Consider the following 24,715-nt stretch of genomic DNA (forward strand, 5'->3'; position numbering starts at 1 on the left):
ATGAAGCCAAGTCTGCGATTTTTCTTCGCTGGTTTTCTGTTGTTGATTCTGCAGACAGGACTTTGCTGTGGGATAAAATGGATGTAAGTATTTGGCTCTATCTCTTCATTTTAATGTTTTTGTAGGAATTGCTGATCTCTTACCTGTTTGTACAACTGCTGCTTGAGGCATGCTGTAAATTGTTCAAAGAGCAGCCAGCACTGCAATGCTCCAGGCATTGATTGATTTCAAGTGTGTGTACTAGGGGCTTATGCTAGCAATGTCTCCGTCTTCTTTCTAAAATATGCATGATTTAGGCTCATTTGGGTTTTTTTCTTCTCATTGATACCAAGGGAAAGGCACACACTTGAATGCTCACATGAGCCACTTAATGAAGCTCCTAGCATTAGCTCCTGCTATGCTGGGAAACTCTCCCACCAGGACCCCTGGTTGTGCTGAGTAGGAACTGAGAGCAGTAGGCATGGCAGCTGAGATAATGCTGCCAATCTCCAGCCACAAGGGATACTTGACAGATAACATGTTTTTTTCTGGACCTTTTAACCTTTGGATTTTGTAAAAGGTGTTAAAATGAAGTGAGGAGGGGGGAGGAGGGTGAAGAAATTCCAGGGACTGTGATCAAGTCAGGATTGAGTTTCCTTGGAGGTAATGTACTGCAAAGTGAAAACATCACCATCTCATTTCTTTGCTTAAACAAGCAATCAGTTAGTTGCTCACTGCAAAATAAACAAACAAACAAACAGGCCACTCCAAAGCCAATCTGGTTTCACAACCTTGATGAGTGATCTGTCTTTTCTACTTGGGTTTGGAGCTGGGCACAAAATAAGTAAGGCAATATGGGTTTGCCTCAAATGTGCATCTTTGGTAGAAAAAAAGGCACAATAATATTCAATGCCAGGAAGACTCTGTAGTGCATTGAAGCAAGGATCTTTGGGATAGGTGGTGAAACTTGGACAAGAGGTTCCTGTTTTGCTGCTCTTTCTGCCACAGATTTCATGCTATGTCTAACTGCCCTTCTGCTGTTCCAATCAGTGTCACTTGTAGCTCTACTCATGCCACCTTTTATAAAGGGTTAAATTTGGATATCTGCAAACTAAGGTATCCCATTGGAGCCAGTGTTTTTACTCCCCATGATGCAGTCAGGGAAGAGAGGATCTTCCAAATGGCAATTCATCTTCTCCAGACAGAGACATCCAACAGAAATGAAGTGATAGCCTCTGGTGATGCTATGTACTGCAGGGAGCTACTAGCAGCCACACATCTGCCTTTCATATCCTTAAAGAGAAGCATGGTGAATCTCTCCACAGGGTGTTTAAATGCATATGGTTGGCTGGGAGGAACAGTCACCTACTTCAGGGCATCTTTCAAGGTGGCTTGCTTGCCTATGGCAGGAAGGCAGGAACTAGATGATTTTTAAGGTTCCTTCCAACCCAAACCATTCCATAATCTTCCATCTGCTGTCTCCATACTCTAAGGACCATCTTGGACGTAGAGGAGAGTAAGGATTTGGTTTGCTCTTCACTGCCTTGGCTTTACACCTTGTAGTAGTCAGCAAGAGCTCAATTACATAACCCAGCTGTTTCTTTCCACCAACTTCCTCCAGTATTTAGGCTCTCAGCTCTGCCTACATCCAGCACCAGGAAAGGCAGGCATCTCCTTTCTAAAGGACATTTAGCAACATGTCCATGGGACTCCTTTGCAATGTTTATTTCTATGCAGCACAGAAATAAAGCTGTTTTGTGGCACCCTGATTCAGCAGGGCTTTTATGTGTAGAACCATGACTGACTGGAGGGACTTGCTTGGCATTGGTGTCCCACTTAGGCAAGATACTTAATCATGAGTGAAGGGCTTGGGTTCCTTCAAAGGGCTGGGGTGAGATGAGCTCCAGAAGGAACCTGATAGTATGGTGACAAGCCATAGACATGAAAAATGCTGGGAGGCAGGGAAAGGCCCCTAATAGCTTTGCTGTCAAAAGCAGCCTTTTGGTTGCTAAGTGGTTAAGCTGCAGGAGTTGCTTTTGGGATGAGTTGGGGGAGAAGCAGTTGGAGTCAAGACACCACAGTTGCTGCTCCTCTACTTGCCAGCAGACACATCTCCCCTATCAAAAAGTGAGTGGGAAAGATGAAAGCTGGGATTAAAGTGGTATTTGAAGCATGAATGGCATGCAGATGCACCACTGAGCTCCCCTCACACCTGTTTAAAACCTGGCAGAGACCTGCACTCTCTGTCCACAGCACTTTGCAATTGGGATGCTGGCAGCTGGAATTTCACAAATTTATGTTTGGTTTTTCTTTTGTTTGTTGTTTCTCCTTATTTCCCCACATTTATTTTCCTATGGAAACACAGGCTAATTTTCCCCACTCCCCATCACTCTTTTTTTCTTGGGGCTCAGGGACTGTCCTCAGAAATAGCACGGGTAAGTTCTTGGCAAACAGGGTACCAAATACTGAGTAATACCTCAGATCTGCTTATCCCTGCTCTGGACTGATATTCTGGGTGCCATACAATTGAAATCTGCCCCTTCCTTCTCTTGCTCATGAACAGAGAGGCGGGGAAAAAGAAGGGGATGAAGAAGGAGGAAAGTGCTAGGTGATGTTTTCAGTTGTGGGATTTTCTCACTGGTTTGTCTGCTGCATCATTTTTGTACACATGGTGCCAGAGGCGAGCTTCAAAGAGGATTTGGGAGGGGAAGGGAGAGATAAGGAGGTGGGTTTCACCAGCCTGGAGATGACGGAGTGACTGATAAGAAAGGTGATATGAAATTTAATTTTGATTCAGCGCGTGATGTAATTGCAGGAGGAAGGGAAGAAGAAAAACACAATTTTCAGCCATTTAGGACTTCTCAGTAACACAAACATGCCATGAAAATTAGTCAAAGCAGGGTAAAGGTAAAAAAAGAAATTACTTATTTTGCTTGGCTTATTTTTATGAATTCTATGGTCCAAATCCCCATCTGTTGGAAGTAGGTGCTGGGCCCCACCAAACATTCAGCATGGTGTGTGGACAATCAGCATCTTGTACACATGCTCTTGCTCTTGTATACATTTCTCTTGCTGGAGAAATTTCATATCTTGTGATCAGTCATCTAAGCTCCAGAGGGCTACTTATGTGTAAAGCCAGAGTATGGCTCCAGAGTATGGTTCCAGATCTTTGCTGGATCAGGATTGTTGTGGAGATACAGCCTCTCTCATCAATTTATATGAGACCCTGTGTCGTTTTTTTGCAAGCCCTTTCCCATCCTGAGAGCAAAGCAGGCGTGTGGGGAGGGTCCATCATTTTGTGGTGCTCAGTGTTTTTTTATCACAGTGGCTGGGAAGGTGAGGCAGCCATTGGTTTCATGAGATATGTCTTAGGGCCAATGCATCTAGTAATTCTATCACCTTCCCCATCTGCTTTTGCAATCCATTCAGCTTTCCCAGGAGAGTTTGGGCTTGACCAAGCAGGTGCTGGAGCAACTTATTTGGGTAGAACTGAAAAACAGATGAGCATTAGAGGGAGCTGCAGCCAGATGTGCATGCCCCAAAGGTGTGCAGGTGTTGGGATGTCCAGGCACAGAGTAGCTTCTGAGGCACTTCTGCCTCCACAGGGATTGGCATCTCCTCTGTCCCTCTGTACTGAACGTCCCCTTCAATGTGGTTGCAAATAAGCCAAACACAGCAAATGATTTGGGCTGGTTATTCTTAGTTTGTTTTTTGTGTCTTTTTTGTTTGTTTGTTTGTTTTGGTTTTTTGTTTGTTTTGGTTGGTTGGGGGTTTTTTTGTTGGTTTTTTTTTATTTTTCATGGCTTGCAGAATATGCCCAGGACGGCAAGTGCTGGCATTAGGAATACCATCATTTTTAGGTGAAGCTTGGTCACTTCAGGAAGTCTCTGCCTGTCCCCATTGTGGTGACCCAGTTTTGTCTCATGTGCTCTGGAGCAATCCCCAGCTGAGCTCCATTACCAGCTATTGCTGCACAATTCCTATGGGTAAATTGCAGCCTTGCAGAAGCAAAAGGTAGCTTAACCACACCTTTTGGTGAACATAGGATGTCCCCCAGCCCACCAACCTTGAGCAGCCCTTCTGCAGCCAGCAAAAAGCAGGGAAGAAAATGGAAAGATTTTGTGCTTCCTGGCAGCTCCTGCTTCTCTCCTTCAATAAGTAGTGGGAGGGAGCTGGGACGTGGAGACACGGGCGCCTGTGAGGAGACTGTCTGCCTGGCAAGGGACTGCTAGATGAGCTGCTGTGAAAGAACTGCAGGATGGGGATGGCAGGAGGGGAGTAGGCTGGGGGTGAGGAAAGGGGAGTACCATGTCTTTGAAGTTTGCTCTTCGCTCCACAGGCAGCTCAGGAAAAGTTGACAAAGCTCCACGGCCTTCCTCGGCACTCAGTGAGCCAACTCACTGCTGGCATTGACTTCATTCAAGCTTGGGCATGAAGTCAACAGCCTTGTGCCCACTACTGCCAGCACTGAATTTGGCACCGTTTCTGAAAACAGCTCTTATTTTAAGCTTTTAGTTCAGAGTTAGTTTCCCCCCCACACACACTTCTCTCCCTCTTCCTCTTCTTTCTTTCTTTTTTTTTCCTTTTTTTTTTTTTTAAACCACATAAATCCTACTTCTCTGTTTGAAAAGCCCTTGCAGAACCAGGGGAGGCATTTACCAGGGGATGTGGTGTCTTTCCCAGGACTTGTGGTCCCCAGACTGGAACTGATGCAGGGCAGGGTGGCAGGGGCATGAGCTGCCTTTGACTACCAGGAGCTTAGATAACGTTGTTTTAACACCTCTGCAAGCCTTTTCCAGATGAAAACCTGAGAAAATGAGACTCCTGCAGATTAAAAGCCTTCAATGAGATCAAATACAAAAAGAACTCTTAATCTCTGCCTCTCTTTATTAATGTTGACCACATGCTTCACTCTCCACAGCCATGTAATTTTGTCTAAGTTTTTTTGTGTCACCCACATCCCTGCAAGATTGAGGAGTTTAGGAATAGGTATTATGAAGAATGCCTTTATAGAAAGCAAAGCTGGTAATTTGGAGTAGAAGTTCACTGTTTCACCAGCAGTCCCTTTGTGAGACTTTCACAGATCATGTCGCACAAGGGAGGGTGGGGAGATGCCTTCAGAGAGAAGATTCTTCCACCCTTCAGGGGTGTTTTAAAGGACACTAATGTTTTGCTGCTCAGTTGAAGGACTTTTTTCTCCCTTTGGCTTGACCAGGAGCGGTGTCCTACTCACAGGATAGCTTGTAAACCAAACAATATATGACTTTCATTGATATCTGCTAACATCTGAAGGTGCTTCTTCCTAACCTGCACTTGGTATGAACAGTCCTCTCTTGGGGCCCAGACATGCAGGAATGGGCCCATACCTCTCAAAGGACCTAACACTTCAGAACATTAATGCTTTCAAATGAATTTAATACCTTCCTGAAATAATTAAAAGAGTAAATGAATGTCATGATCCATCTATGCATATTTCCTCTGTAATCATGTTCATGGTTTTCTGTCAGTATCCAGAACTTCAGTTGCAAGACCTGCTGTGTTATATATAGATCAGGAGATGTTTGGTTTAGGCCCTGTTTATTTGAAGGGATGGATCAAATATGTATATTAAAAAAAAAAAAGTGAAACAACCACCCCTTGGTTTTCTGGAGAATGAAGGATGGGGCAGGAGAATGAAGTGAGAATACTATCAGGAGGAAACAGTGAAAAACAGCATTTCCAGGGTGAAAGCAGGTAAAATCCCCTTTTCAGATAAGAGTGTGAATCCACAGATAGATGTTTGTCAGGGATCTTTTTCCCAGGTTAAGGAATGAAGGATGTTCTTCTAATTGTGCCCTTGAGGGCTGGATTTTAAGGCTGGCTGTGCCCCATTGGCTCCAGTTTCCCTCCCAGTGCTGGTGATCAGTGGAGACTGTGAAGACAGGCCAGAGACCCACCACCAAATCCTGCCGTGGACAAGCCTCTCCTGGGGGATGGTTTTCTTTCCACAAATGGATATTGTTTCCCAACAATGTCATTGCAGGCAGTGGGTACCCATCCCCTGGTGCTGCCAGAATTTGGAAAGCAGGGAGGGGCGGTGCATTTCCACAGGGAGGGTTTAGAGTGACATGGAGTGAAGAAGATATTCCTAAATGGAGGACAGAGACTGGGCAACCTAGGTTGTCAGAACATGGAATAGATGACCTAATTGGCTTCTCAAATTCCTGATCTGTGATTTATAAATGCACTTTTCAGTCTCAGCAAGTGACTACAGTAACTGAGTTTTCTTTTCCATCTCCATTACCTTTTAATTTTTCCTCCCTATGCTTGGAGATGTTTCCAATTATAGGTTCTCACAAGCAAAGACATGAAGTTTAGGCCTGGGAGATGCTCAGAAAGCACCTTCCTGCATCTTGCAGTTTTATTCTTGGTGGGCTTCGTGGAGCTCAGCTCATTCTATGAGAAACAGCCACTGCTGCCATTTACTGAGTTCTCACTGATCAGAAGGTATTTTCCCTCTTCCATGAAGTAAATGGCTTTCTTGTTGCACCCTAAAACTGCTTCTCTAGTGGTGATCACTTCGAGCCACCTGTAATAGTACAGTCTCATTCCATCACATCCTGTTTTTTACACAGCAAGGATGAGTTTCGGTCGGAATTCTGATTTCATCCCTACCTGTAGGTGGTTATTCGTGCTATTCATGACTTGTCTGTAACAGTGAGATAGGGGTACCTCAATGTAGCCTGCCAGGTCCTTTAAAGAGGCTGAAGACCTCTATAAAGGATCAGAAAATGTAGTGTAGGACCTAGGAGATGTATGCATCCTTCTGGAGGGCCAGCCAAAACATTCCAAGGCCTCTCAAGTGCCACCCGACACGTCTGATTAGAAAACTGAGCTGCTGCCTCGTGGTACAGCCTCTCTCAGAGACTTGGAATGTTCCTATTTGCCTGAAGCTCAGGCTGTGAAGCTCTCTCACTGCCCCTGCCACACCCTGCCTGTGTCCCTTCCTGCTGGGACATGCTGTGCTGGAGTTTTTATCATTTGTACTCTATTACTGATGAGCTGCTTTGGCCTCTTGCCTGATTTGTGTTTCAGCTCATTCCTGGGAGTTGCTGATGGGCTTTCTGGGATAACTTTTCACAGATTCCTGGTGTCAAGTGCTCATATCTCATTCAAGCTCTGTACTTACACCATACAGGTGTCTGTGTCCTTGCTCAGTGTCTGGGTTTCCTATGTAGAGCAGAAAATGAGCACTTCTAAGTCATGATGGTATCTTAATAGAGGTCTCAAAAGCACAAAAGGCTAACTACTTCCTAGATGTGGCTTTTTGCTTTCCATGAGCTAAAGAAGGATCCTGAAGGACTACTGCGAGGTCCCCACTGTAGAGGTTTGCAGTCAGGTGACAGTCATACTATTCAGAGACTCATGTCTCTGCCTTCAAGGACATGATCTCTCTGAGATACCTGAACAACCAGTATATCACCAACAAGTTTTTTCTCCACCAGCTCAGGTTCACATCTAAGGCTGGATGAGTTGCCTTCTGGAGGGGCCTCTCTCCAGACAAGGAACATTGTATGAACACCAGTGTGTATGGGAACGAGATGAACTGCAGGGCAGCATTTCTGATGATTAAATCATAGAACCATTTAGTTTGGAAAAGACTTCTATGATCATTGAGTCCAACCAATAACTTAACACTGCCAAGTCCACCACTTTTTCCTTTCTCTTGAAATTCACTAGCAATAACTTCTGCTTGCAGTATGTTTAACAGACCTGTTAAATATGTCTATGAAGTATATATTTATATAGCTTTCAGAGAAGTGGTTTCCCTTCCAAGTTTGCCACTGTTTATCTAGTGCCAGAAATGCCAAACTCCCAGTCATTTGGGAATTTGTCAGTGCCGGCCTATTCATCCCCAGCAAGGATTTAATACCTCCAGTTTTCATTAGGGCTCATTTTTAGCTCTGTTTCCATCTCATTTAACTTCTGAAGAATGTGGATGTTACAGTCATAAAGTGAAATGCGCCCCAAAATGTGTTTGCTAATAAGCCAAACTAACCAAGATGGCTTGGGATGAATCTGAAAGCCAATACATTTAACAAGCACAGAAGGAAATATGTGTTAAAGTTGTGTTGCCATGATCAGATGCCATCAGATTATTGATTCAGCCTGCTAGAAAGTTGTTTTATGGGAATGAATAACTTTTATGACTACCCTAAGAAAGCCGAAAAGATACAAAGAGAGTTACACACTTGGCTTCTGCTGATCGTTGTGGGTGCTCAGGGAAGAAGAGTACAGCCCTGTGAGATGCATGTCAGCATTTGTTCTTTTTTTAACCTGGAGAAGTTGGCAATTGGACAGTGGAAGAACCACCACTGTGGGATGTTGTTCTTTTCTTCTGTGGTAACATATGTGCTGGTATTCATGGATCCCTTCTCAGATTTGACTGTGGTGCTCTCTCTGCACATACTCCCGCTGAGCTTTTGCACTGTGGTTTTTGGAGACTAGAGAAACAGACTTATCTATCTGCAACAGTGATTGAATCAGTAGAGGCCCTTGGCATTAACTCTAAGTGAAAGCATATGTTTTGCAAATTTGATGATTTTTCCCTAGACCTTGCAGGGGATTTTCTCCATAATTAATTACATGACATTTAGCATAATCCTTTGAGAGTGTGTGAGACAGATGCTGAATACAAAATACTGATAACACCAACATTGCTTTTTTTCCCGAATGCCACAGTCTTGGAGGATCCAGATTTCTTTTATCATGGAACTGATGGGTCATTTTTTACTCTGTTGGGAGGTCTATGCTCTTCATTCTTCAGCAAACAACATTCCCCATAGGATTTATACATCCAGTTGACTTGACATCTACCCCTGGAGCTTTGTGCAGTCTCCCCTCAGTAATGGAGAGAATTGCACACTGCTAAACGGTGTTTATTCCCACCAACCTTAAATGCCTACTTTATATGAGATAAATCACTCTTCAGAGTTGCTCATCCTTCTCACCAGCTTTATCTAAGCACCTATTTACAGAAAGCTTTAATTAAGTCAGGTGAATGTAGACAGCTAGACTGTTTTAATGCTTTTGTGCATGTGCTTGTCTCCTCAGAGCTCTGTCCAAGACTTCTTTGGCTTTGGCCCTGAATCAAACCCAGCACTGCAAGCAGCTTGAAGGCCTGGTGGTTTCTCAGGTGCAGCTGTGCCGCAGCAACCTGGAGCTGATGCAGACCATTATTCAGGCAGCGCGGGAAGTGATAAAGACCTGCCGTAAAACTTTCTCAGACATGAGGTGGAACTGCTCTTCAATAGAGCTGGCTCCTAACTACCTGCTGGACTTAGACAGAGGTAAAACAGCACTGCTGGCTCACTTGGGACTGGAGTCAGTAGAGTCAGCCTCTGTGTGTTTGTGTTTGTGTTTGTGTTTGTGTTTGTGTTTGTGTTTGTGCGTGCTTGTGTTTGTGTTTGTGTGTGTGTGGGTGCTGGAGATAGGAAGGGTCTTGCTCCTGGGAGGCCATGGAGGGATTGCAAAGCCTACTAGTCCTGTTCCCTGAGACCACATTCATCATTATGGTGCCAGTCATGCCCAGAGGCTCTTGGATCCAAGACCTTGTCTACCACAACTCTTACAAAGCAGCCCACCGTTCTGGTCTGCTCCTCCCGCTGGGAGTCATGGGATGAGCAAAAGGAGGCAGGAGAGTCCACAGGAGGGCTTAACCACATGCTCCAAGAGCAAATCACACCACAGTGAGCAAGATGCCTAAATCCATGTGACCCTTGCCCTGCTGGGATGTTATGTTGAAGAGTTCACTTAGATGTGCTCCAAACTAGTGGTGCTATAGGACATCTCAGCTGCAGTGAGTTGGTGTGTTGGCTGCTCCGACTGTGTGAGTCTCTTTTTGGGGGATGTTTATCTGGCCCAGGAGGCTGAGCTGGAGTTCTTGTCTCTTTCAGGCACAAGGGAGTCAGCATTTGTATATGCCCTCTCTGCTGCTGCCATCAGCCACACCATTGCCAGAGCCTGCACCACCGGGGACCTCCCTGGCTGTTCCTGTGGTCCCATCCCAGGTGAGACACCTGGACCTGGGTATCGATGGGGAGGATGTGCAGACAACCTCAACTATGGTCTTATCATGGGGTCCAAATTTTCAGATGCTCCCATGAAGATGAAAAAATCAGGATCACAAGCCAATAAACTGATGCATCTGCACAACAGTGAAGTAGGGAGACAGGTAACAAATCCACAAGAGTTATTGTACTTGTACAATCATCTGTAGTGTTGGTCACATGGTGAGGTTCAGCGTCTCTATCAGCTAGGGAAAGGAGCAGGTTTCTCAAAGATTGCTCTGAAGTCCTTTGGCCTGCTGAAAATTGTAGCTGTGTAACTCATCCTGTGACTCAGGGAGTCCCAAATGCTGTTATTAGCCCTGTTTAACCGTGGGTGGGATGTCTCATTGCCACCTGTTGCACAGTCAGTGTTGGCTCTGGCTCTGCCTACCCCAGGAGGTGTGGTATGGATGGGTCCCATCGTGCTCTGCCAGGGGCATTGTGGGGGCAAAGTGCTGTGTAAACATGGAGGATTATCATCTGCCAGATGCATCCAGCAGCAGTTGCCTCCAGTCCTCCCTGCAGGCAGGAGGGAGGATTTTTTTCCTCTTTAAACTGCTATGCTAGTGATTATTCTCATATCTGGCACAAGCTGCTTTTAACAGCTTGCATCCAGTGGAGGGATAATATTTACCATGTGCAGTGCCTGGTGTGCACTAATGTACAAATCCCTATAGCAGCTGTCCATACAGCTGAAGAAATGGGTGAGGGAGGGCTATAAAACTGACCCCTGCACCCATCTCTGAGGCTCCAGTGGTTCCACAGACTGCTCCTACTGCACAGCTTGGTCTTTCCAGAGCTGCCTGTGCAGACAAACTTGGAGCATGCTGAGCTCATTGGGAGCTTGCTGTGTAGCTACAAGCTGAGTCCACCTTTGCAGAGCACAACCACGCTGAAGTTTCACCTTTGCAGAGCACAACCATGCTGAAGTTTTCCTCTCTGGCTCTTTTTTTTTCTTTTCCCTACTATTCCCACACTATTTGGTTTGTTTGCTTGGGGTTTGAGGTTTTTTTTTTAAATTTTGTTTTATTTTTGTAGTGTCTTGATTTTTTGTTTCAATTGCAAAGGGCAAATTTTAGTTTGGGACATTGCGTTGCCATGGCTGGTGCATTCAGCCCTTCCTGGCAGCATCCTGCCATGTTCCAGTGAAATGAGAATAGTGCAGAATCAAAGTAAAAGGCTATTTTGGCCCCATGACCAGCAGAAAGGCAGGGTGAGAGTGCGCTGAATCCAACAAAGCCATGACATCTCTCTTACCAAAGCCCAAAGCTGCTGGAGGTTGAAATGGATGTTAATTGTCTATTTATGGAATGTTGTGATATTCATCTCCTTAGGAATTTAGAGGGTGGAAATGCAGCCCAATATAGATATCTAATCAAAATTCAAAATACTCTTCTGTCTTCTGGCTGCAAAGGAGCCCTTGTGAAAGTGGGGACCCTGGACTGATAGTGATCACCAAAGAGCTGTAGGATCTCATTTGCTTTCAAAGTAGCCACTCTAGACTGCCTGTGCAGAAATGAGAACAGTAGGACTTTTCTATAGCAGCTCCTGCTAAGGAGCTTGTGGGATGTTTGGCTGCAAGAGAAGGGCATTTCCTAACTCCTGCATTCCTTTTTGCAGGTCTTGAAAGCCTCTCTTGAAATGAAATGTAAGTGCCATGGAGTTTCTGGGTCATGCTCTATCAAGACCTGTTGGAAAGGCCTTCAAGAGCTGCGAGACATTGCACTGGACCTCAAAACCAAATATTTATCTGCCACCAAGGTTGTTCACCGGCCCATGGGCACACGCAAATACCTTGTGCCAAAGGATATTGATATCAGGCCAGTCAAAGAGACAGAGCTGATTTACCTGCAGAGCTCACCCGATTTCTGCATGAAGAATGAAAAAGTGGGGTCACATGGGACCCAGGACAGGTGAGGACTTCTGCAGTGGGTGCTCTGCACTGTACTCTGACCCCAAAGAGGAAAGGGCAAGAGGGGAACCTGTATGAATAAGGGGCAATCACAGAGGTGACATATACATGCAGGTAAAGCACATCTCTGACATACAGTATGGTTTACCAATTCCTAACCCTGTTAATGATGGCTGTGGCCAAGACAGGGCTTGCTGACACATTTTCCGTTACACAATCAGGCACAAGATACATTTTGAAATTCCCTGGGCAGCTTACCTCCATGGGAACTTGTAAGGACCCAGCAGCTGCTTTATACTGTGTTGAGTCTCAGTAATTTCATGCAGTCACTGCTGATTAGAGGAGTTGTTACTCTAAGGCTCCCCTAAGTAGGCAAATGTTAACCCAGTTAGAACCAGCATTCCTAGATTGCCTTAAAAAAAGCCACCCCACAACTGCAAAGATGATATTTAATTTTTTTTTTCTTCTACTGCATATTAAAGGTCCAGGTGTGTTTGCATTGCTTATGACTCTGCAGAGAATTTCTTTGCTGCACTGATATTGGGGATTTAAGGTCATTATGGTCAAGCCCAACCTCCACTGGGCAGCATACTATCCCCTTTCACAGGCAGCAAACATGCCTTTCTCTTCCCATCATCTGTTTAATTTCCTCCAAGAAAAACTAATTCAACATTTCAACAATCTGAGCATCTAGGTGGGCAGACCCATCTGATCTCTCTAGAGATGAACCATCAACAGCCAAAAACGTGTATGTTTCCAGAATTTTCCTAATTTTTGTTAGCTGGCTGCAATGGCTGGATTTCAACATCTCTTGCTGGTTTGCCTTTCTTTAGATAGTTCTCATAATTCTTCTTTGCTCTTTCTGTTATTTCATGGTGGAGGCTCAGGCAAGTGGCAAGGATTATGTGCCTGGCCTGTTCTGGGATGCCTGGCTTTTAATGTAGTGGACATACTTGTATTTGGAGCATTATGGTTCAGTGGAGAGAAGGTTTTGCTGAAATGAAATGACCCAGATGCAGACAAGATAAGCTATATATGCATGTGGAATGGGGGGACATGGGTTAGTGGCAGGCTTGGCAGTGCTGTGGACTCGATGATTTTAGAGGGCTTTTGCAGCCTAAATGATTCTGTGATTCTGCATCAGCAGAGTCCGCAGATTCTGCATCTGCATCAGTGACTGGTGGAACTGATCAGTAGATAAGAGAGCTGAATGACACAAGACAGTCTTTTTTGTCCCCTGATGCTTTATGACAGTTTATGTCCTGTCTCCTCTGACATCAATGCCTGGACTGCTCTACAATGGCACATATCTGACAGCTCTGTGGTGGGAGCACCAGGCTGACCTTTATCACCAATTCAGCAGTGGAGCATTAATTATCAAGATGTCTCTAAGTCATTAAGAATAGCTAGGAAAAAGCATGTATTGAAACAGGTTTCTGAAAAAAAAAGTCACCTTAGTGGAAGTGGATTTTGACATATTTGTGCCTTGAAAAGGACTTCTTTGTTCTGCCCTTCTGTTTTGCAAGGAAAAAAATCGGTGAATATTTGAAAATTAGTTTTATAGGAGTTGGATTAAATGAACAGGTTGTGTCAAAACTAAGTTGAATTCATTACAGATTTGCCAAGTAAAACATTTTCCATGAGCTGAAATCCTTTCAAGGGACAGGGAGGTGTGACTTCTTCGTCTAATCTTATTTTACAGCAGATTTCAACTTTTTATCCCATCTAGGGATGAAAAATATGTCAAGGTCCTGAATGATTTTTTTTTTCCTTCTGAGGAAAGGAAAATGTGTGTTGCAGGCATCCGTTTATCCCGAGCTGGATGACAGCCACGATTGTGAACCTGCCAGCCAAGGGTCCACAGGAAGTGAGATTGAGTGGGGATTTAGAGGACCAAGATATTAAGGCGGGAGGGGATGACTTTCAAAAGGAACTTGTCAAAAAATCCTCCTCCTTCTCAGATGTGCAAGATGCTGATGGCCATGGGAGGGAAGGAGGGTGAGATAGTCCTGTGCTGAGCTTCAGGCACCACTCAGGCCAAGTTTTAAGGTCATGTGTGATTGGGCTTGTTTTCATTACAGTCCATCTGCAGCCTCTTGAGAAGATGCCTGGTGTTTCAGAATTGGCATGTGTTACATGAGCCATAGCAACTCCTTTCCTGAACTAAATTACTAGAGGAAATAAATGTAAAATACACACAGTGTGTTTGAAGATTGGTCCATTGGCTTCCTGGGGGGAGCAGGGAAAGGGAGGAGATATTTCCTAGTCTCCTCTTCCCATGGATGCCTTTTTCTCTTTGCAATTTGTCTCTCATGAAGAGGGTGCCTAAATGCATTTTAGATGTGGTGCCTCTGTTCCAGCCTGCCACAGGGCTGCAGAGACAGTGTCTAGTTACAGGGATAAGGTAGAAAGAGCACAAGAGGAATGCTGTTAGAGAGAGGGCATGGCAAAATGTGGTTTATGCTTCAGAATGATGTAAAAATGCTCATATGGGAATAGCTCAAACATGTTTTTATTTAATGAGTCATGTCCTGGAGGCAATTGAACATTTTATCTTTATGTACATAAAAATTTCCTGAAGGTAGATCCCACTGTTTCCAAGTAGTCTAGTTTTTAAGGCCAGTCATGCCAATGAAGTAAAAACGTTTTTGTTGGTTTTTTTTTTTTTGTGGTCCCTCATTTGATCTATTCTGTCTTCAACCACCTCCCCATAACCTTTCTGGACTTTCTCTGGGTGCAAATGTCAGTCCATGCCTGGGCTGTGTAGTGTAGTGCAGTCCCCTATGTCCACTGCTCAGGAGTCTTTGATCTGGTCATCTTCAGTATTTTCCAGCCCTGCTTTCTGCCTCCAAAGGATTTGGAAGGAGGAATATGCCACTAACACCCCCTTTTCCTGTTCCTTGATTAAAATATTCATCTTGATGCTTTTTTTTTTTTTTTGTGACAAAAAAAGAGCAGTTTTGCAGCATATCCAGGGAAAGTCCTTTTCCTCCTTCCTCTCCCCAAGGTCTGGTTCTTGCTCATAGCATGCTGGAAACAGGACAGGGGTTGATGGTTAAGTTGCAACACCTTGGATGTGTTGGAGTTTGCTGTATGCTGTAGGAAACAATCCTGCACTGCCAGGTGGGTGGAAAGGATAATCTAATTTGTGATCCCTCTAATATGAGGGATCATATTATGCAGACTTATTGTGTGTTTTTCAGGCAGGAAAAGGAATTACTTTGTAGATGAACCATATGAAAATCCACTCAGAAAATGAGCCCCCGATTACTCAAAAGCTTTTTAGAGCTCTTTCCTGAATGGATTTCAAAGCCTTCTTCAGAACAAGCCTGAAACATTTTCTAAGACACTTTGGACATTCTTAGCTTGTTGGAATTTAGAAATGGTTTGGAAATCCGCATGCCTCCAAGTGCTCAGGGCATGTCCAGATTTCCAAGTCACGGGACTAAACGCAAACCTGAGGTTTGAGGCCTCTTTGAAGTGCTGAAAAGCTGATTAAGGAGCTGATTTTTGCAACTGGTATCCAAGTCTCCTGCAAGCAAGACTTACTGCCACACTGACTCCAGCCAAACTCTGCTTATATACCACCATCACACTTTCATAACCAATTAAAAATGGTCTGGAGAAAAGTCTAAATAAGCTGATCTGTTAAGCTGCAAGTAAAACTTTCAATACAACAAATCAACCACTGGGAAAGAGATGTAAATATTCCCCTTCTCAGAGATTTCTTGGACAAAAGCACTTTTTCATCTTTTAATGAAGTAGTTCAGTTGCTCCTGCCTGAAAAAATCACTACCAGCTTTGAGTAAATGAAAAATAATGGCAGATCATAAAATTGACATCTCTTTGGTGAGAAAAGAAGCAAAAATATGAATCTTCTTTATAAGCAGGGTGCAATGTATCATGTTTCAAAGGCTATTTAAGTCTCCCTAATGAATCCAAGGAAAGGGAAATTCTGCCATGCATGCAAAAGCATCCAGCCCCTGAAACCTTGCAGAGATAACAGAGCTGTTTATTACTGATCTTTCCCAGAGCAGTCTTGGAATCAAGCCAAATGTGAGAAGGAGCTCTCTAAGGCTGCAGAAATCAGGCTGCAGCAAACCATGTGCTGCAGCCTGCCTGGGTTGATCAGTCACCACTCCTCAGCTGACTCCCTGTGGCAAGGAATGTGGCCACTCTCTGGTGGCTGCTCCTTGCTCACATACCCTTTCTTTTCTCCAATATAAAATATTAGTCACAAATGCCATGGGCTGGCATGCTTTCTTGGATATGAACATACATGAAGTTGGCTGAGCATGCATCTGCTGCTCAGTTTTCAGTGTTCAGTGGCAGCTCTTGATACCACTTCTTTCCTGCTACCCCAAAAATATGCTCTGTATTGTGTATGGGGATTGTTCAGCCTGTGGAAGAGAAGGCTCTGGGGAGACCTTAAAGCCCCTTCCAGTGCCTTTAGGGGCTCCAAGAGAACTGGAGAGGGACTTTGTACAAAAGCCTGGAGTGACAGGACAAGGGGGAATGTCTTCCCACTGCTAGAGAACAGAGTTAGATGGGATATTGGGAAGAAATTCTACCCTGTGAGGCTGTTCCCTGGAACTGGTTGTTTAGAGAGGTTGTGGCTGCCCCATCCCTGGACATGTTCCAGGCCATACTGGATGGGGCTTGGGACAACCAGTGGAAAGTGTCCCTACTCATGGCATGGGGATTGGAATAGGCTGATCTTGGACTACATTGTCCCCCTGTACCAAGCACAGGTCAGGCTGCACCTTGAGTACTGTGTTAGTGTTATTGCCCTTGCTCCAAGGCAGACTTTGAGGTGCTGGAATATGTCCAGAGAAGGGCTGTTGAAGGGGTCTGGAATATAAGTCATGCAAGGAGTGACTGAGTACTGGCGTTGCTGAGTCTGGAGAAGAGGAGGTTCAGGGGAAACATTATCAGGGAGACTGGATCACAATCTACAAATCCCTGAAAGGTGGTTGTAATCAGGCCATGGTTGGTCTCTTCTCCCAGGAAACCAGCAATAGCACAAGGAAATGGCTTCAGGTTGTGCTGAGGGAGATTAAAAAGATTTTCTTCAGTGATAGATTCATTCAGCATTGACACAGGCTTCCCAGGGAAGTCACCAGCCCTGGAAGTGTTTAAAAAATGAGTGAACATGGCAGTTTTGCCATATGGTTTAGTGGACTTGGTGGTGTTGAGCCCAGGGTTGGACTTCATGATCTTGAGGGTTTTCTTGACCTTAATGATTCGATTCTATGATGCTATGATCTCCAAGGTTCCCTTCCAACCCAAACCACTCTGTGATTCTTTGTTTATGTAGGCAATGAAATTTTTTGGCAGAAGCACTCATATGAAGGTGGGGGAGAGTAGTAGTTATGGGTAGACAACAGCATTTGAAGTTTGTTTTTTGTTACAGCTTCTTTTAGTTTCTGTTAGTGAGGGCACAGGGTAAGATGAGCTTTGAGTGAGCTATAATGCGTTCAATGATAGTTGGTTTTGGAACAGTTATCAGATGGGCTACCATTTTTTTAATGAGATCTGACAAATTCAGAACAAGAAATAGCAAATAATGCTTTTGTGAGTGTCCCAGAAGAATGGGAGGAAACCTGCTCTAGCTAAAGATGCCCTTGTACAAAGCAGGGGGGCAGGTGGACTGGATGGCCTTTAAGGTTCCTTCCAACCAAAACTATTCTATGATTTTATGGAAGACAGAAAAACATTCACTTTCTGTTCCTCCCACCTTATTTAAGCGTTATTCCTTTTTTCCCAGGGCAACATGCTTGTAGCTGTTGCCAATTTCAGTAAGTAGGCTGGCCAGCTATGCTTTTTTTTTCTTTTTTTTTTTTTTTTTTTGTTATCTTGGTTAATATGTGGGGAAGATTGAATTCATTCTGCTTTGAGAGACCTGGATTTGATCATAAAGTTTTCTGAAGAGGTTTGTGAATAATAAATTTAGCTGCAAAAAGAATAATTTCACACAGTAAAATTACAATGGATAATGAATCTAGCTCTCTTAAACATATTTAGTCCCTCTACAACAAAATGGCATTTGAGTTAGAGAAAATTTGGTCTGGGAATGATTTTCCATGGACCTTGATCTTTTCAGGAGCAAGATTGAGCTGACACCACCTAGGCTGTTACTGAAGACATTTCTCTACTCTTGTCTTAAAAGCAGTTTCCCTAAACAACCTGATCCAGGGTTTTACTATCCTCAGTGTTAGGCTTTTCTTAATAGAAATTTAACTAAACATAATCTAAAATAAAACTAATAATTTCTTGTCCTCTTTCCTTGGCATATAAAGAACTTTTTTTCTCTCCCCTTGTAGCAATAATCTTATATAAAGGGGAAGACACCTCTTTTAACATCTCTAAATCAGTTCCTTCATTGTTTTCTACTTCTGAACTGCTCCTCTGGCTCCCCTGGAAACATGCCACATTTAGCTGGATCTTTCTCAAAGTGTGTTGCTTAGTTTGCACTTTAATCCACTGTCATGTCACAAAATGTCCTCAACTCCTTCTTCCCTAGCATTATCCCCAAATTTTTAAGCTCACTCTCAACTTCTCATTAATGAAAATACAGGCTAATTCCAGGATCTCTCTCGACATCTCCTCACTGACATATGCTGATAACTCTTTCTCCTACACTTGTTTAGTGTCAGTCTCCAGTCATCCCTTGTGGATGAGAATGCAATTCAAAAGTAGATAAGATTCTGCTCTCAAAATCTTACATGAAGTTGTAACCTTGATGTATTTTCAGGAATGTCCATTGTGTTATATATCTCCTGAGGGATTTGAATTATTTTTCTCTTTCTTTCTTTTATATACTGCTGCATTACTTGACATTACTAGAGCAAGGGGCACCAAAGAAATAAATAGGAATTTGGTTTAAAAGAGAAAAAAACCATTACACTGCAGTGTTATGTTCTGGGATTTGGGACTGCTGGAGTTCATGAAGGCAGATGGTTTCCCTGTAGTCAGAAAGGACTGAGGGAATCACACAGCCATGGGGATGAGATGTCAAGGAAGGAACATCCCTTCTATCATCCCTAATGCAACAGCCCAAGTGCTAGCAGTGTATGAGAAAAAGGACTGCAGACAGAAAGTGCTTAGATTTATGTTGTACTCCTGTAACAGCATCTCCCTCACCCACTGGGAGATGCACTTGGCCAGGAAGGCAGTTGCTGTGCCCCAGAATGACTTTTTAATGTCCTCATCGATAGGACTGATGGAGTGAGGTTCCAGCAGGTATCTCATCCCTGTCATTATATGTCATAGTCGTGGGTGACAGCACAGAGCTGGCCTCAGTTTGAATCCCAAGCGCCAGCTGTGCAATCAAAAAAAAATATGTATCCTTCTCTCTGCTGATGGGACAGAGTAAATAGGGATTCACAATGAAGTTGTGTGACATTGCTAAATTGGATTTCATCAGTCTTAGAGGTCTTTTCCAACCAAAATAATTCTATGATCTCCCCCTTTTAAAATTAAAATCCCTACTCTCCATCTGGGGCAATATTCTTAGAAGTTCTGGGGTGTCCTTCAGCTCTGCTGAGGAGCCACCCCCCCGATGAGGCTGTATGGTGTATTGCAGTGCTTCTGCAAATGAGGGCTGGAAAGGGGACAATTTGGACAGGCACATTGAGTGGGATTTGTCCAGACAACACTGCTGACCTTGTGACAATGGTAAAAGCCTGTTCTGGAGCCAGACCTTTGGCTGGAATTATAGCTGAAGCATAATTTCTCAACAGTCTTCCAAGTGCTTCTAGAGGTTAGAGTGCTGTGTTACGATGCAGCCGCCTGCCTTCATGTTTTCTCTCCACGGCTCAGGAGGAGGGCATTTCTCTGAGTTGCTGGAATTGTGCTGGACCAGGCCCAAAACAAATGAGATTGAGTTTAACCCATCAGTGGGGAGCCTGGTGAGATCACAACTGTAGGCTCTGAAAGCTGATGTTCAAGGCTGCTTCTGTGGGTAAACTCTGGTCTTTGGAGTTCTTTGTCTGCCCTCACTGGCTGAGAAACTACCTGCTTCATTTTGTTTAATGAAAAACGAATCTAACTCATATCCAGGCCTATGCTTTAAAACAGAAAATAAAATCTCTGCTTAGTGGCGTTGTCAGGAAATTTTTCTAAAAGCCCATATAGGTTTATGATGGGTCAGAACTTTGTTTTGGCTATTCAACCCACCCATTCTGAATGTCCCCATTTTCTAATACCAAACTGAGGGAAGCTTGAGGATTTATTTAATAAGATTTTTCTTTTTTTCCTTTCTTTGTTTCAGACTGTGGGCAATGGGGAAGCTATATGGGAAGGCATATCTTCTACTAGAGTCACTTTTTTATTTTTTTCTTTTTTTTTTTTCCTTTCTTTTTTATTCCTTTTTTTTTTTTTTTTTTGGCAAACCACAGGAGTGGATGGAGGGAAAGAGAGAATCCCAGGTCCCAGTACAGCAGGTAGAAGAGTTTTGCTTTCTATTTGAATGGGGTAAATATCACTGCTGTGTGCTTTGTATATCTGGGGAGTGAATGTCCTCAGTGGTGACCTGGAGTCAGAGTGGACCCATATTCCTTTTCTTGGCCACTTTAGTGAGCTCCCAGCATGGAGTGACATGGATGCACTGTGCATCTGTTGCCAGGCTTCTGGAGATTCCCCATCCTCCCTAGGTAAATCTCCAGGAAACAGCATTTCCATCCACTAGCAAAGCTGAGTGAGGTTGACAAATACCCTCCCCTCTTCTAATGTCAACACACCTATATTTGAACCTTTGCTCTGAATACTTGGAGCATTTATTAATACATTTATGAGGAGTCCTTTGGAGATTTCTTGTGGAGGGGCCCCAGCTCACAGGGGCACTAACAAGGCCTTTGGCTCAGCGTTGGGCAAACACATTCAGTGTGGCTGCACACTTCAGCTTTGGTAGAGGCTTTAAAAGGTTTTTAAATATTTACACACACTCCTGAATGAGAGTGAGTTTGGGGGCCTTTAAACACTGAACTTGTAGAGGAATGCGAATCAGAATAACAAACAGGAGGCAGAAAAACGTAAAGAAGAGGAAGAACAAAATCTCAATGCTTCACTAATCCCCTAGCTTCTCCTAAAGCATTACCTCATGAGCAATTCCTGTAATTCTCATGGATTTGTTTTCATCTATTAACAGTTGCTTAGCTCAAGGGTCCAACTTATGCTCCTCTCTCCTCTTCCTGCCCCAAAGAAGCCTTAGAGTGTTTCTGTCCAAAATAGACACAAAATAGCCACATAGAATAAGATTTAGGAGAGATGTCAGCAATTACCCCGCTCAGTAAACCACCTTTCTTACAGCAGTTTCAAAAGGCCATCAAGTTCACAGCCCCAGGGTGTTGGGTACACACCAAAAAAGCACAAGTATCTGACCAAACAGGAACACTTCCATCCTGGGTTAGCTTTGCAGTCTGTGGAAAAATGGTGTCTCTAGGACACGGTTCATCCCATTCAAAATTCAATGCCTGCTGCACTTTCATGCCCAGTGAATACTGGAGTATTTTAGGAAATGGGATAGATGTTTTTTGAGGACAGATGTGAAATGGTAATCAATGGATCAATGAAAGAGATTCCTCAATTAGGGAGTGGCTTCTGAAAACCTCAAACCATTCACTGGCAAGCAGACAAAATGAGGGAACCCAACACAATAGCTGATGTATCCCACTGAGTCTGTCTTTAGTTAAAAGCAGAAGCAAAACAAGCCTTCACAGTCTGTGTGGTACTTGGTGACTTGTCATCCTGCCCTGTGCTCCTGTCATACTTCCTGCTCCTGGGTCAGGACTCAAGGTGTTTTGGGGCCAACTGCCCAGCTGCTCATGCTGTGGTGGGAGAAAATCAAAGGGAAAACGTGCACAGTCCAGCCTTGCTAGTACTGATGGTGATTTCCCTGATAGGATCAGTGCTGCATAGTGCCTGTAACAGCCTGCTCAGGATTCTTCCCAGCCTGGGATCCTTGGCATGGAGACTGTTCAAATACTATTTGGCTGTAGGGTTCCTCCTTTGCCCTTTTAGGTTAGGCAGTGGTGGACAAATATCAGTGTTTGTTCTTTGGGGTATCATCTTCCTCTGTGGCGGTGTTTGCAGGGGTCCCAGGACAAGGGAAGAGATGAGAATCTTGACTCTATGTTTCAGAGGGCGGATTTATTATTTTATGATGTGCATTATATTAAAAGAAAATGATACATTAAAACTGTACTAAAAGAATAGAAGAAAAGATTTCATCAGAAGGCTAGCAAGGAATAGCAAGGAATGATAATAAAATCTTGTGACTGCTCACAGGCTCGACACAGGTGGCTGTCTTTGGTCATCAAGTAAAAACAATTTCACATGCTGGGTAAACAATTCTCCAGATCACATTCCAAAGCAGCAAAACATGGGGAAGCTGAAGCTCCTCAGCTTCTCAGGAGAAAAGATCCTAGCAAAAGGATTTTTCACAAAAAATGTCTGCGACATCTTTTGTGAAAGGAGATGTCTCCATCTCCTTTCAGGCAGTTTTGGAGCCTGCCTGGGAACACCGAGTGGTTCTTCTTGTGGAGGTATTCCAAAGGCTTTGCTTGTCTGCTCGTGTGGGAGCAGGTTGGCCAGCAGGCAAGCAGCCTGGATGCTGCCAGGCCCAAAGTGAGAGTGAGAACAGGAGTTTAATGCCATTTTGGGTGTCATAGCAGCCCAGGGCTTCCCCTGCCACCCTGGCAGGCACAGGGAGCTGTTGGCTGGGTGCTCGCTGTGCTGGCTTCGCCCAGTGCCTCGCAGAGCTGTCAGACCAAACAGCAGGGGTTTGGGAAACCCAGCAGGAATTTGCACTTGCTCACAGCATTTTCCTTCTTCCAGACAATGCAACAAGACTTCCAATGGGAGTGACAGCTGCGACTTGATGTGCTGTGGCAGAGGCTACAACCCCTACATGGACAAAGTGGTGGAGCGGTGCCACTGCAAATATCACTGGTGCTGCTACGTGACCTGTAAAAAGTGCGAGAGGACTGTCGAGAGATACGTGTGCAAATGAAAACTCTCCCCTGCACACCTGGGAGCTAAGACAGCAGCAGCACCCCAGCACTCTTCAGAGAAAACATCTCCTTGACTAGACATCGTTTATCTTGTAAAGACTCAGACTTGAAGAGAGATGTAGGAGTAAACACCATCACACCAGTAAAAATAAGAACATAAAAAAACCTCCCAAAAAGCAACAAGCCCACAAATGTTTCTCCTCACCAATAAAATGCTCTCTGAGAAGACAAAACTTCATTTGGGATGGTATCTTCCTCCAAAATATTTCCTATGGTTGCCAGTGATGTCCAGCCATCAAGTGCCTTAGTATTCTGAGAAATAAATATAGAAACTTTCCCTAGGGGAAAAAAAAGCACCATTTGTTTGACAGTAACTAAGGCTCACACCTGCCTGTGCCTTCTAACACAGGTACTGAGTCTCCATTAGGACCATCCCACGAGGGAAAATGCTACAACTTTTCAGCAATAACTGCCTTTGTTGCCAAAGACTTAATTTTCAGCAAGGAATCATCCATTCTGAGGGACAAAAAAGTGGAAAGATTTCAGGTCAATCCCCTGAAATGAACAACTAATTTTAATCTTTCTTTTACACAGGTCTGCGACTTTGAGCTGATTGCTGAAGGAAAAATATATCCTTGATTTGTCCAGGCTGGACAAAATTCAGCCATGAAAAAAAATCCCCTGGAACCCTGAAGGCAGTGAGAGTAGGGTAGGCTGAGAAGGACTTTATGGGGTCCACAAACAGCAGTGGAGCCTCTAGGATAAAATAACAAAGTGAAATCCAAGTCCAGTGGGAAAGTAAAGAAAAAAGCAAGCTCCTGCTCTCTATCTCTTTGCCCTTTGGGTGTGATACCCTTAGTCACTGACATTCTTCCATACTGATCCATCAAATCCTTGGGAAAATATGCAACTGGCTTCTTCCCCCACAAAACCATTGGTCCAACCTCAGGAAACTGCAGAGAGTGGAGCGGTCCTGGTTATAGGGAGCACATCCATGGAAGTCAGCAGCAATTCACAGCAGGAAGGAATGGGAATGTGTCAGTCCTTCACGTGGCTCTGCCCTGACACAGCAGAGAACCACTATCTGTGGCTGTACATATTTTCTTTTGTATGCAGATATACAGAAATATTTATATCTCGTGCTTTCATCTACTTTACTTCCTACATAAATATATCCTTCTATTATAAGCAAGCATTAGCATTAACAATAGTATGAAATAAATGCTGAAGTTACTGGTGCAACAGCAAAATGTTAGATTATGGTTTCACATTTCTACTTGGAAAGGATGGGAAAAGAACATGCTTTGAGGCACTCACTGGCACTGGGATAGATAAGTTTCTTTATTCCCTGCCTCCCCAGCCTCTTAATGTTGACCAGAATTAGCCAAGATACAGTCAAGACAGTGAAGCAGAACACTTGGAGAAAGGAAGAGTCACCATTGCTGTTTTGTTTTTTTTTATCATTGGTAAAATTTCCTAGTGCCCCTGAGGAGCTTAATAGCAAACATGACTCTTACCTCTCATGTCATGGGTGGTTGGCTTCTGGCTCCTGCACATGGAGAGGAGTTGCTGTGCAGGGCAGTTTTTAACATAGCCTAGGCTCCCTTATTTGCTTTTTTGTTTGTTCTTGTTTGCAGTTTTGTTTGTTTGGGGTTTTGTGAGAGATTTTTTGTTTTGTTTGTTTGCTTGGGGGTTTGTGAGAGATTTTTTGTTTTGCTTTTTTA

General features: G+C 43.9%; 1 protein-coding gene across 1 annotated transcript; it reads left to right on the plus strand.

Annotated features, from left to right (window-relative positions):
• On the plus strand, window positions 1-22,990 carry WNT11 (Wnt family member 11; the record flags this gene model as incomplete). Its single annotated transcript, XM_084224641.1, has 5 exons — window positions 1-83; window positions 9,073-9,308; window positions 9,915-10,192; window positions 11,688-11,980; window positions 22,816-22,990. 5 exons carry the CDS (start codon window positions 1-3, stop codon window positions 22,988-22,990), a joined length of 1,065 nt encoding a protein of 354 aa, XP_084080767.1.
• Window positions 22,991-24,715: the final 1,725 nt, after the last annotated feature.

This window comes from Fringilla coelebs (genome assembly GCF_963513975.1).
Source record: "Fringilla coelebs genome assembly, chromosome: 2".
Taxonomy (NCBI): Eukaryota; Metazoa; Chordata; class Aves; order Passeriformes; family Fringillidae; genus Fringilla; species Fringilla coelebs.